The 12,250-nt window shown below is 41.0% G+C and overlaps 1 protein-coding gene across 1 annotated transcript in view; it reads left to right on the top strand.

Moving 5' to 3' along the window:
* Positions 1-542: 542 nt before the first annotated feature.
* pnpla7a (patatin-like phospholipase domain containing 7a) overlaps positions 543-12,250 on the top strand; it is a 19,721-nt gene continuing 8,013 nt past the window's right edge. The window contains exons 1-26 of the mRNA XM_031855729.1: positions 543-651; positions 1,257-1,314; positions 1,423-1,497; positions 2,151-2,238; positions 2,417-2,499; positions 2,918-3,018; positions 3,361-3,501; positions 3,600-3,759; positions 4,174-4,254; positions 4,702-4,830; positions 5,015-5,095; positions 5,540-5,669; positions 5,770-5,841; positions 5,988-6,064; positions 6,211-6,366; positions 6,508-6,585; positions 6,762-6,967; positions 7,229-7,360; positions 7,522-7,645; positions 9,035-9,148; positions 9,252-9,318; positions 9,402-9,539; positions 9,646-9,709; positions 9,951-10,119; positions 11,719-11,901; positions 12,117-12,235. Coding sequence (XP_031711589.1) covers positions 641-651; positions 1,257-1,314; positions 1,423-1,497; positions 2,151-2,238; positions 2,417-2,499; positions 2,918-3,018; positions 3,361-3,501; positions 3,600-3,759; positions 4,174-4,254; positions 4,702-4,830; positions 5,015-5,095; positions 5,540-5,669; positions 5,770-5,841; positions 5,988-6,064; positions 6,211-6,366; positions 6,508-6,585; positions 6,762-6,967; positions 7,229-7,360; positions 7,522-7,645; positions 9,035-9,148; positions 9,252-9,318; positions 9,402-9,539; positions 9,646-9,709; positions 9,951-10,119; positions 11,719-11,901; positions 12,117-12,235 — 2,837 coding nt within the window. The 5' untranslated portion in view covers positions 543-640. The remainder of the gene's footprint in view (positions 652-1,256; positions 1,315-1,422; positions 1,498-2,150; positions 2,239-2,416; positions 2,500-2,917; positions 3,019-3,360; positions 3,502-3,599; positions 3,760-4,173; positions 4,255-4,701; positions 4,831-5,014; positions 5,096-5,539; positions 5,670-5,769; positions 5,842-5,987; positions 6,065-6,210; positions 6,367-6,507; positions 6,586-6,761; positions 6,968-7,228; positions 7,361-7,521; positions 7,646-9,034; positions 9,149-9,251; positions 9,319-9,401; positions 9,540-9,645; positions 9,710-9,950; positions 10,120-11,718; positions 11,902-12,116; positions 12,236-12,250) is intronic.

Here is a 12,250-nt window from a genome sequence, read left to right on the forward strand (position 1 = left end):
TTACATTTAACCTATATTGTACATTCATTAGATATTACTGATGCATTAATTAACAGCATTTAAATTGTTCAAGGTAATGTTAATTTGAACTACTTTATATACTGTTGTGTAATATATCTACTGTACAACATGCATCATATTTAGTATGCACTTTGGTCTTTTTAAACTTTTAATCTACAAAGTAACGGCTACAGCTGCTAAATAATTGTAGTGGGGTAAAAAAAATACTATATTTGCCCCTTAAATGTAATAGAAAATAAGTATAAAGTAAAGTAGCATATAATGGGAATACTCAAGTAAAATACAACACCTCAGGATTGTACTTAAGAAAAGTAGTTGAGTAAATGTACTTAACTACTTTCCACCATTTGATTTAATACAATCCTTACTCCTTTTGTTGAAATTGTTTGTATACAGTGTGACAGAAGACATCTAATGTGTCTGGGCCGTTGCTGATTGGACAAGAGCATTACACGACGTCAAGACAACAGCCGAGATCAAAACACGCTATTGGTGGAACTATATAAAGTGGGCGGGGCTAAGCAAATGACATCCAGCATACAGAAAACTTTGAGCTACCTCCTAACTTTGCTCCATCGTCTGTTCGGCAATGATACCAGATTGACGCAGCACGCCGGAAATGCTCGAAAGGTAAGTCTAGTGATGTCTGTCCACTGATGATTTCATGAAGCTTAGCTGTGAGGTTGACTTTGGTTGTTTATAACCACTGGCAAGACGGGTTACCTCAGCCAGCTGCTAGCTAGTGTTGTTTAGCTAACGTCAAGCTACAGCTAGGATGGAAACAATAGCTGAGACTGCAATCACTCCAAATCAACAACAGCCGTTAATTCAATTGTCCCAGGCTAATCGTACTAGCTCGTCGTGTAGCTTCCTGATAATGTCATGAAGTCATATTTAAATGAAGATATGAAGCCAAATGATGAGCGTGCACTGGCCCGGAACATACTGCTGTTTCTTACATCCATGTTCCTCTTTAGTTACACACTTCCCCCTTTTACCTCTTGAACAATTTGTGAGATTTCCATGAAAGATAACCTCACACCGTGATTGTATGTGCGATCACACCCACATTTCACCCTATATTTGTTTGGTTTATTTTATCAATGCTTCTTCCCTGTTTCATTAACTTGGTTGCTTTTATTTTCTCTACTATTGTTATTGTTATGCACCAAACATCAAGGCAAATCCCTTGTATGTGAAAACCTACTTGGCTTTAAACCTGTTTCTGACTGCAGGATGACCTGCCAACAAGAGGATGATGGAGAATTCTGCAGATTGGCGAGGGCGAGTGCAGTAAGCACCACTATTTATTTTAAACATGCAAGAAACAACTGGCATAACCTTTGAGCAATAATCACTGTTTTGGGGGATTTAAAAAATTGTGCTAATCTTGTGTTTTAGCTGCTGGTGAACAGCAAAAATGAACTCAGTGCACGACTGCAACAGTTTGTGGAGGAGAGGATGCAGACCACCATGGTATGAAATAACCATTCACTGTGACGGCATAAGCGTTAAACAAGCAACTAGAGCACACAGTGCTGCCAGATTGGGATGCTTTTTATTTAATTACGCACTTGATAATAGTTTTGGGTGGGTTGTGATCATCTGGATTGTTTTTTTGTAATGTTTCCACCGATTTTTAAATATTCCAAATTATTTAGTCAAATCTGGCAACACTTCCTGCATAAAGCATGTGTGTATTTATCATGACATAGTGTTTGTTTTCAGTATGCAATGCAAACATACTTTTAATAGTATACTGTTATTTCCAGCTCAATACTATACTGATTTGTTCTAACAAACCATGACAATGGAAGGTTATTGTCAGTGTTGTTTCACCACTATCCACTATTTCTTCCAGCAGTTAGCAGCTTGTCCTGTTTCTTTTTTGGAATTCCATTGTGGGACAAAAGTTTGCATAAATAGTACACTCAATTAGTCTGTTTTAGTATATATGCTATACTTTATTTAGTCTCTTTTCCAGTGTGAACGCACTACAGCTTCACCTACTTTGTACGTTGACAGATACTGTTACTAAACCAGCAGATAGAACATCTTATTCTGTGGGAAACTACAATACCTTCTCATGTGTCTGTACTGTTGTTTCAATGCTCTTGTCTGTCTTCTAGCTCACAGGTGTGCTGATTGGAGCTGTAGTCGCCGTCTCCCTGATTGGGATTGTGGTGCTTTTCCTCTACAGGAGATTGAAGCTTGCTCGTGAGTCATCCAACCGCCTCCTGAACTTCATACCTATTCTACTGCAATAATCCGTATTTAGAAATGTTGTCTGCTTTTAATGATAAAGCTCGTCGGAAAAGTCCATATTTTCTTTACAGTTCTCTTCAGAATGTGGTCTTAACATGGCTTTATCTGTGTTTTGTTTTTTGATTTTAAGGTGAAAAACAGCCTGGTGTACCTCAGTATCGCTTCCGAAAGCGAGATAAAGTGCTCTTCTATGGAAGGAAGATGATGCGAAAGGTTTTCTCTATTTACATTTGTCTCTCATACACTAATATTTATGTGGGGTAGACTCATCTCAGTATTATAAATTGTGTAAATAGGCTTTTTATATGTATTCATGGAATAAATTATGCTGTGTGAATTTCTTATTTCTACATTTCCCCACATGGAACTAAATGTTCTCCTTTGAGTGTTCCTATCTTGTTGCATGAAACCTACTCCACTGGCAATATAAATGCTAAAGCTCCAGTATCTTATCAATGTATTGCACTCTGATCCAATAAAACAGAAAATGACTGATGCATTTAGTTTCGTAATGAATCCAGGTCCTCACTATTGGCTCCCTACATTTGTTCAAGCACTGTAGACCTATTTATTAGGTCTCCACTTGTGTCATATCAATATAAAAACATGTTTCTGTGTTTGTCTTTCTAAGGTCCAGACGCTGTCATCGATTCCTCCTCCCAACTCTGCCTCAGTAACGAAGCAACCGCAGCGCATACGCAAAAGAACCAAAGTTCTAAGCATAGCTCGCAAGTATGCTCCATTTATATATTTCTTTCAATTTTGTGTGTGCAAGTGAAACCTTGAAACGGTTGTTTTAGCCTTGTTTAGTCAACTCATTAATGGAATTCCAGGGTTCCTACTTGTCCTGGAAATCCTGAAAAACAGTTGACCAATTTTCCACTCATTGAAAACACATGGAAAATGAGAGGAAAAAGTAACTCTAGTCCTGGAAAATTATTTAGATATCCTCTTATTTCCCTTTAGCTGAGAATGAACTACGAGGCTACCTATCGGAGCTTCCCAAAACGGATAACATCTCCATCTGACAGAGCTTGATCAGGTTAAATATTTTTTTGTTGTACCCATCATCAGAATCCTGAGGATCCGTAAAGATCCTCCCACCCTGCAGCCTAAGGAACCTCCCCCCTCCCTGCTGGAGGCGGACCTAACAGAGTTTGATGTGCAGAGCTCAAACATGCCCTCAGAGGTCCTCTATATGCTGAAGAATGTCAGGTTAATGAATATACAACTTTTCCTACAGATTTTCAGCCTCTCTCATTATCCCATCAGTTTTCATAATGTGTGTTTGTGTGTTCTGCAACTTGTTGTAGAGTCTTGGGCCATTTCGAGAAGCCCGTGTTCCTAGAGCTGTGTCGCCACATGGTGTTTATCGAACTGCAGGAGGGTGAAAGTCTTTTCAGGCCAGGAGACGATGACGATAGCATTTTCGTTGTCCAGGATGGACGACTCGAGCTCTACATCCACGAGAACGTATGTGGATATCATGTTAATGTCTTAATGAAGTTTAAAGCAAGGGCACACTTTACATTGTGTTATGACTCTTTCAATTTCCTCCTCACCCTCACGATACCCATGAAAACATATGAACACCAGAGGGCAGTAATGCAACATTTATCTAGATACAGTCTACTGCTTAAGAAGTAAAAGTATTGCTCTCCACACCTTTTTGTTTGTATTTAAATGTGTTTTTATGCTGTCAATATGTACAAGTCAGGACGGGCATCCCCTTCCATAGTTTAATCTCACCCCACTGTGGGTCGTTTTTATTAGTCCTCTCAATCTCACTGGAATCCTGCAGATTTGTTTGAAAGGTGCAATATAAATGTGGCTTCCCAGTAAAGTTTGTCATTGTGAGTCACTGCTTGTATTTTTTTTTTTTTCTAGGATGGTACTGAACCAGTGGTGAAGGACGTGCTCCCAGGAGACAGCGTCCACAGCTTGCTCAGTATTCTGGACATCATCACTGTGAGCTCCTTCAGACTAACGTCTCTGCTTCTGTCTTCTTTCACTCTCTGATTTATTTGTGTCCCAGTTCTCTGTCTCCTCTTATGTTCTCATGTTTCCCACTCATCCTTATCTCGTTTAGAGGCAATTCTTTGTGTACTTCCTGTTCAACTGAATTAGTTTATCCATTACACCTTATATCCCTGTGTCATGTACGTTATTTAGGTATTTTCTCTAGTGGCATGTTTTGTTTCTATTTCCTATGTTGTCATCCTCTGTTTTGTTCCTCCATTCAGATGAAACATCTTTACTCAAACTTGCATCTTTTCATGGTTTTTATGATGGTCGTATTTGATTAGTCAACAGTTCTAATTTGGTGGCTATCAACACTGCAATCAAATATGTATATGAGGCTCTAGTGACTGCCCCCCTTTGTCTTTTCTTACTGTTTTGTGCTGCCTTTTCCAGGGTTATCCAGCTGCATACAAGACTGTATGTGCGCGGGCTGCAACTCGCGCAACCATCTTGCGGTTACCGGCATCAGCCTTTAAGTCTGTGTTTAAGAAATATCCAGAGACGCTTGTTCGCGTCATTCAGGTAACGGATTGTTTAACAATAAATATACAGTGTGTGGTTTTTTTTTTTTTCAGTGAGACAAGTTCCTATTAATGGAACGCATTATACAATAAAACCTGATCAAATTTTGAATGTAATTACAATCTGATGTATTATATGTTCTGCTCTGTTTTCCTCGGTGTTTGATTTTGTGTGTGTTTTACAGATAATCATGGTGCGCCTCCAAAGAGTCACCTTCTTGGCGTTGCATGACTATCTGGGCCTAACAACTGAGCTCTTCAATCCGGTAGGAGGGAAATTAATTAGTACACACAGAGAGGCTCACATTGAATTCCTAAACACCAATGTGTATGAATTTGTACTTAAACAAGCACTGGCGGGGCACATACACACTCTGTAACGCATGCAAGTTAATTTCACACAACATTAAGCATAGTATCAAAATGTGGTCCTTCATAAAGCTCTGTGAAAATGAGTACCAATGATTACAACCCCTCCACAGAAAACAGGGAGGCAAGTAACGTGTAAACCTGGCTTGCCTCAGACTTTATGATGATGAAACCAAAATACTACTTAAATCATTTTTGGCAATCCCTGAAGTTTTTAAAAAGGGTTTAATGTATTTTTTTATGTATCATTATAATGTGTTTTCCCTTTCATGGTTATTGAAAATGTTACTGTAGTCCTGACTAACTGAAATGTGGACTGTTGTTCTTGGTTTTGTTGACAGGAGAGTCGGGCAGTGCCCTTGTCCAACGTAAACGGTGTGATGGGAGATGCGACGTCTGTGAAGACAACTCGTCGGTTGTACTTCCAGGACGAGTTACCCACTGGGACCACGGAGAGCTCCACAGAGACAGGTCACACAAACCATTCGAAACGTACACTAAACACACATTTGAAAAAGGTGCTTTGTATTGTATCGAGACTGATCCTGTGCTGGCACTGTACAATAAGCAGATGGTGTAAAGGACAGTCCTTCAAACGGCTACAGGAAGCTGCGATCCACCTCGATGCCCACCGACTGCACAGGTGGGTTATTAACTTGGACATAAGCGGTCACCAAATGGCATACGTCTGCACTAATTTCCTGCAGTTACTGATCTGAAAGGAAGGACACGCACACAGATGCCGACATACCTAAAATCCTAACCGTCCTCCTCTGTCCTGAGTTGCAGGTAATGACCTGAACATGGCTTGTGAACGAGCTCGAGTCACCATAGATGAGGCTCCACCCAGTCCCGTCGCTCCCAAAGTAAGACTCTCCCGCCATGTCACCTCTTTACATTGAATCACAGTTTGACTGTAGATTTTAAAACCATATCCCAGCATCCACTGCATCTTATGCTGCTGCTATCTTGTTCATCCTCATAAGTCACTCTCTTGTGTCTGTCTTTGTAGTCCAGTCTGAAGAAGACTGTGACAATGCAGCCCACACCCTCTGAAGTGTTTCACTACACAGACAGTGGGGGGCACTCTGATGCCATCTACCTCAGTAAGAGTTGCACAATCCTCCAGGCTGCTAAGAAGGACCTGCTGGGAATCATCCAGCTGCAGGTGAGAGGTTGACCACTCAAAATGAACAACTGGGATATATATTTTAAGGGTTACATATTTTGTCAGAGTACGGATACTACTAATTTGCATGCATATTGTCCAATCTGATATTTTTGGGTTAAACTTTGTTTTCTGTTACAGGACCCCAGTCTACTTGATGGCAGAGTGACCCTCCATCAAGTCAAAGCTGGTTCTGTGGTGGCTCGTCAGGGAGACCAGGTTAGAAGAACAACAACTTCAAAAGCAGTTATATCTTTCTTTCTGTTTCTGACACCTAAGAGTCATTTAATTTAAGGGTTTTTCCATGTTTACCCTTGTCTCTTTTTTACCAATGGAGGGTGTAGATGCATTTTCAGATCCTTGTTTCTTTCAATGTGTGAAACTGTGATCTTTAGGAGGTGAGCATCCAGTTCGTGATCTCTGGCCTCCTCCATGTCTACCAGCGGATAATTGACCGTGAAGAAGAGACGCGTCTGTTTGTGACGCACCCTGGAGAGCTTGTCGGTCACCTTGCTGTCCTGACCGGAGAGCCCCTCATATTCACTGTTCGAGCCCAGCGAGACTGCAGCTTCCTCTCCATTTCAAAAACCCACTTCTATGAGTCAGTCACACGGGCACATCTGCACACACCCATCCAAGCTGAAATGTGTTCTCAACATATGTAGTATTGCAGAGAGCAGTAACTATAGATAGTGAAGTTTGAGTGTATAACATTGTATGAATTGTAAAACTATAATTGTATGCCTTTTTTATTCTGATAATCAGACCATATCGAAAACCTAAACATTTAGATAAACTGGAGTGTGTTTGGGCAAAATGTGTTCTTTGTTTTGACTATGGTCTGTTTTTGTTTACTCCTCAGGATAATGCGCGTGGAGCCAAATGTTGTGCTGAATGTTGCTCACACGGTTGTGAGAAGGATGTCACCCTTTGTCCGGCAGATAGACTTTGCTCTCGACTGGATGGCTGTGGAAGCTGGCCGGGCGGTCTACAGGTACTCCGGTCTTAACCTTGTACATCTTGGAAAAATAGACATTGATACACATGTGAGAGATGTCAATACATTTTAGATTCCAAACAAGTCAACAGTGAAGGTTTTGCTTCACATGCATGTTTGCATATTTGCAGTGAATTGAAGTTGTGTATATTTTTCAGGCAAGGAGAGAAATCGGACAGTACTTTCATAGTGCTGAGTGGTCGACTGCGCTCTGTAATCATGAAGGAAGATGGAAAGAAGGAGCTCGTAGGAGAGTACGGACGCGGCGACCTGATTGGAGTGGTGAGGGGGAAGACAGATGGTGGCTAGTAGTTGTAAAACTAAAAATATCTGTTTTTAGTATCTTCATAAATATTAATGACTGCAAACATAGTAGATCGCAAACATGCAGATTTAAATATATCAGGAAAACTGTTTGTCATTAACAGTAGTTAATCCTCACATAACATATTCACTGTCAGTATGTTCCTCAAAAACACCAGCGTTGGACTACTCTCACTGCCAATGAATATAAAGTCAACCAAGTACATCTAATGAATATTTAGGGAGAAAATGTGACTAAACATTAGCTGACAGCCAGCTGAAATGGATGTTAAACAAGAAAATACTGAATCTTTATTATCCATACCATACTGTACGTTATAGTTTACATGCAGTACTATTCATTTATTCAGCATACATCATGAAATATACAATCTGGCTATTCTTAGGGGCTTCAAACACTTTTAAACTAGAGTTTGCGGTAGTTTTCAGTAATCTTCTAATGCTGTGCATATATCACCAAATCTATCTTAGTTTTCATAAAGTGTTTGAGTAAAATAGCTGCAATGAACACAACTTTATTTGGTTTATAGCGACAGATACAGCATACTGTACACAGACACACTGTAAACAGCTATCCGATGCGAGTATCTGAGCTCACACACTCTGCCTCCTCCAGTCACCTCACATGGCAAACTGTCACCACCTGCACATAAGGATTGTGTAAATTAGGAAATCAAGCCAGTGACCGCTCTCGCACAATCACTCCACATCGTCATCAGTCATAATCATAATGCCATATGAAAACTTAAGTAAGTAAATAAATTTGAGTTCACCTATCAAACCTCTCTTTTTAAATGGTGTCCAGTGTGGGGGATAATACTGATTGTCACAATCATTTTGATAAACTACGTAAAGCAAAGTCAGTTTGTTACACTTGTCCACCCACTTTCTGATTGGCTGGTGTGGCTGCTCTCTGCCACGCTGCTTCTAATAATACCTGGGATGATGGAGGCTGTGGTTGCTGTTACCTGGAGGAGGGATGCTGTTCGCAGCTCCTGCGATGGTGGGAATGAGGTTGTTCTGAAGGTGGCTAACATTCTGAGACGTATTTAGCACTGCTGTGTTGACGTCAACTCTGGATGAGATGGAGAGGTCTTATTTATAGCTCTTTTTTTCTTTATTTTTACTCTGAAACTCGTGAAACGAACATCGACTAAGATACAAACTTAAAACTGATTTAAAAAAAAAAAAAAAAAACTTAAGTTACATACACGCAGTGTATTCTGCAAAGTATTTGTTTTGTAGTACAATATGTCATGAAATGATCAAGGTTTATTTCTACTCACGATGGAGCTTTTTGTTTCCTGACTGAGTAAACCGTGTGATGCGTCCTTGGTGTCTCTGCAGGTGGAGACCCTGACCCATCAGAACAGAGCCACCACAGTGCACGCTGTACGAGACTCTGAGCTGGCCAAGTTACCAGAAGGAGCTCTCAGCTCCATCAAGAGAAAGTTCCCACAGGTAGAGTACCTCAATTGTTAAAATACATTATTTTTTTTGTTATTTTTTTTAAGCATTGCTAAATGCAGCTGACAGTCTGATGATTAAAAAATGTGCTTTTCAGGTTGTCACCAGGTTGATCCACTTACTGGGACAGAAGATCCTCCAGCAGGTCAATGGTCCTCTGACAGGTTAGTGGATCTACATGTGCACTTGTGTTAATCTCAACTCACTGATGAAGGGCAGGTTTACTAGTATGTATGCATGTCCCCAGCTCGCAGTTTCACTGGCAGTAAGTGGGATGCAGGGAACCAGGCCTCCAACCTCTCCACTGTGACCGTCCTGCCTGTATCAGAAGACGTGCCTCTCACGGCCTTCACCCTGGAGCTGCAGCATGCACTCATAGCAATAGGTAAGAAATACAGGGAGGGGTGTCAGTATGTTACCCTCTAAGTGGTGGACCACTTATGGACTGACCAGACTCATTGACTGTAACTGCTGTGATCTTTCACATACAGGTCCTACTCTTCTGCTGACCAGTGATGTAATTAAACAGCGACTGGGAGCTGCAGCACTAGACAGGTATGTTTGGTGGCTGACTGAAAATTTGAATGTTGAATATTTCGTTCTCTTCAGCACCCTCCAAATACTCTTACTACTACTCATACTACTTATTGGCCTATTTCATTATTTTTTTTTTTAGATGTACTTGACTCCCTCATTAAATTCAGTTTAAGTATGCCTTATTGGCACAAAAGAGATCTACTGTGTGCTGCCAGCTAGGCAGCAGTGCCTGTCATTAATGGACTCCTATCCTCTTCAGTGTCCATGAGTATCGTCTGTCCAGCTGGCTGGGCCAACAAGAAGACCTCCATCGCATAGTTCTTTACCAGACGGACTACACGCTTACCCCGTGGACACAGCGGTGCATTCGTCAGGCTGACTGCATCATTATTGTGGGACTAGGAGAGCAGGACCCTGTCGTTGGGGAGGTGAGGTGTTCGGGGAGGAGAATCGGTGGCAAAAGCAGCTCTGGGTTTAGGAATTCAGTCTTTGTTTGATGGGTGTAGGGTTGCTTAACACTAGTTTGATCATTAGATTGTTGTAAAGAAATAGTGAAAATGCCCATCACAAGGTTCAAAAGTCCAAGGGGACATCTTCAGATGGCTTTTTTTGTGTCCAATCAATAGTACAAAACTCAAAGATGTATATTTTTTCCATTTAATTTCCTTTAACATTGGTAAAAACTACAGTTCCCAACTGTTTAGGTGTCAAAAATAAACTATTATTGTATCTGTTCTAGACTATTTTCAGTGGCGGATTTGGTGAGCTAGTATGTATTTACTGCAGCAGGACAGTGTGTGTGTATGTGGGATTGACTGAATAAACTACAATACCCATGTTCATTGTGAGTGTTTTAGTAACACAGTGGAGGTCTATGACACAGAAGAATCATCAGGCTTGGGGATACACAGACAAGAATTGCTTGTAGGATCAGTTCATTGTTGGTTTTGGTCTTTTCATGGATTTGTTGGCTTTAAAATCAACACTGGATTTATGCTTTAATTACTCTTAAACAGACTAAACTAGATGGGTTTTGTCACCTTGAACTGAAAATATGAAGCTGGAGGTGAATTAAAAACATTGACGGGTTAATGATCTGTGTTACAGCTGACGATACATTCTCTAGCCTTTGTCAGGATTTCTCTCTCCAGAGTCTTTCTGATTTGATATTGGGGTGAGTGCTGATCATTATGCTCTTGATTTATGCTTATATCCAGGGGTTAAGCAACTTGGTAGTCTCACCGGCTTTCAAAGGTTTGTGTCAGACCATTGGTCATATTGGCGAAATGAGCAAAGGGTGGATGGATTTTGTAAAAGAGGAAGGAAGTGCCGTCCTGCTACAGTAATTAAGGGGAGGTAATTGCCTTCCAAGATTTAAAAAAAGGGCACAGAGAAAAGTAAGGAATGTGTCCCTGTTCAACAGGAGATGGTGGGAGAAATGGAAAGATAAATCAATATTTGCTCAGAATGAGTCATAGCTCTGGGTTTTATCTTTCAGGGCACACACACGCATCCTCTCACCTTGCGCATACACTAAACCTGTAGCAGTGGGCCTGTTGAATGAGTAAGCGATCTAACCTTCCTCGCAGACTATTTAGCCTTTCTTTTAAGATATTATAAAATGGCCTCAGCTGGGACATTGCAATTAAAAAAACAAAAAAAAACAAATGTGAATTAAATGCATAAAAAAATAAACCTCTCAAATAGTCTCTCATTCTGTTCTGCCCTTGCGGCTACCCAAAATGAAAGTGTAGCTCCTCGCATATACAGTAGTATGTTTTAAAAATAAGAGATGTACTGAAATTGATCCTTAAAACACACCTGAAATTTCTCCCCAACATAAATATGAATTTGCAATCGCGTACCTGTACACGTGCTGATATTGTGCTCACTTAAAGTCACAAGTTTGCAGTTTATTTCTGGGCTAGCGTTCAAAATTCTGTTCAAGCGCTACGCAGGAGCCACTCTGAAGCAAGTGATGTGAATAAAATGTTCTCAAACTTCTGTGCTTGCCGTCTTCCCTCTAGCTGGAGCGTATGTTGGAAGGAAGTGCAGTGCGTGCCCAGAAGCAGCTGGTGCTTCTGCACAAAGAAGACAGCCCCCCACCCAAAGGAACTGTGGACTGGCTCAACATGCGAAGCTGGATCTCCAGACACCTCCACCTCTCTTGTCCCCGAAGGGTCTTCTCTAGGAGGCGCCGGCCCAAACTGGTAGGATGTAGTTGTTTTTCCTCTCATTTCTCATCTGCAGATCAAAACACATTTGTTTGTCCCATTCTAGCTGCTTTTTTCATCTTAACCTCTGATTTAGTTCTTTCTCATAATCTTTTCCTTCTTATTCAACATCATCATATTTACTTATCCATTGAGTTATTCTCCATCCTCTCACCATCTCCCTCCTTCCTCTCTGCTTACCTGTTTTTCAGTTGGAGCTGTATCAACGTGTGTTTGAGAAGCCAGCCGACCGTCACTCAGACTTCTCACGCTTGGCTCGAGTCCTTACGGGCAATGCTATTGCTCTTATTCTGGGAGGAGGAGGGGCCAGGTAATGCCCCCCCCC

Source organism: Anarrhichthys ocellatus, unplaced genomic scaffold (assembly GCF_004355925.1).
Source record: "Anarrhichthys ocellatus isolate YVR2014 unplaced genomic scaffold, GSC_Weel_1.0 scaffold16, whole genome shotgun sequence".
In the NCBI taxonomy this organism is placed as follows: Eukaryota; Metazoa; Chordata; class Actinopteri; order Perciformes; family Anarhichadidae; genus Anarrhichthys; species Anarrhichthys ocellatus.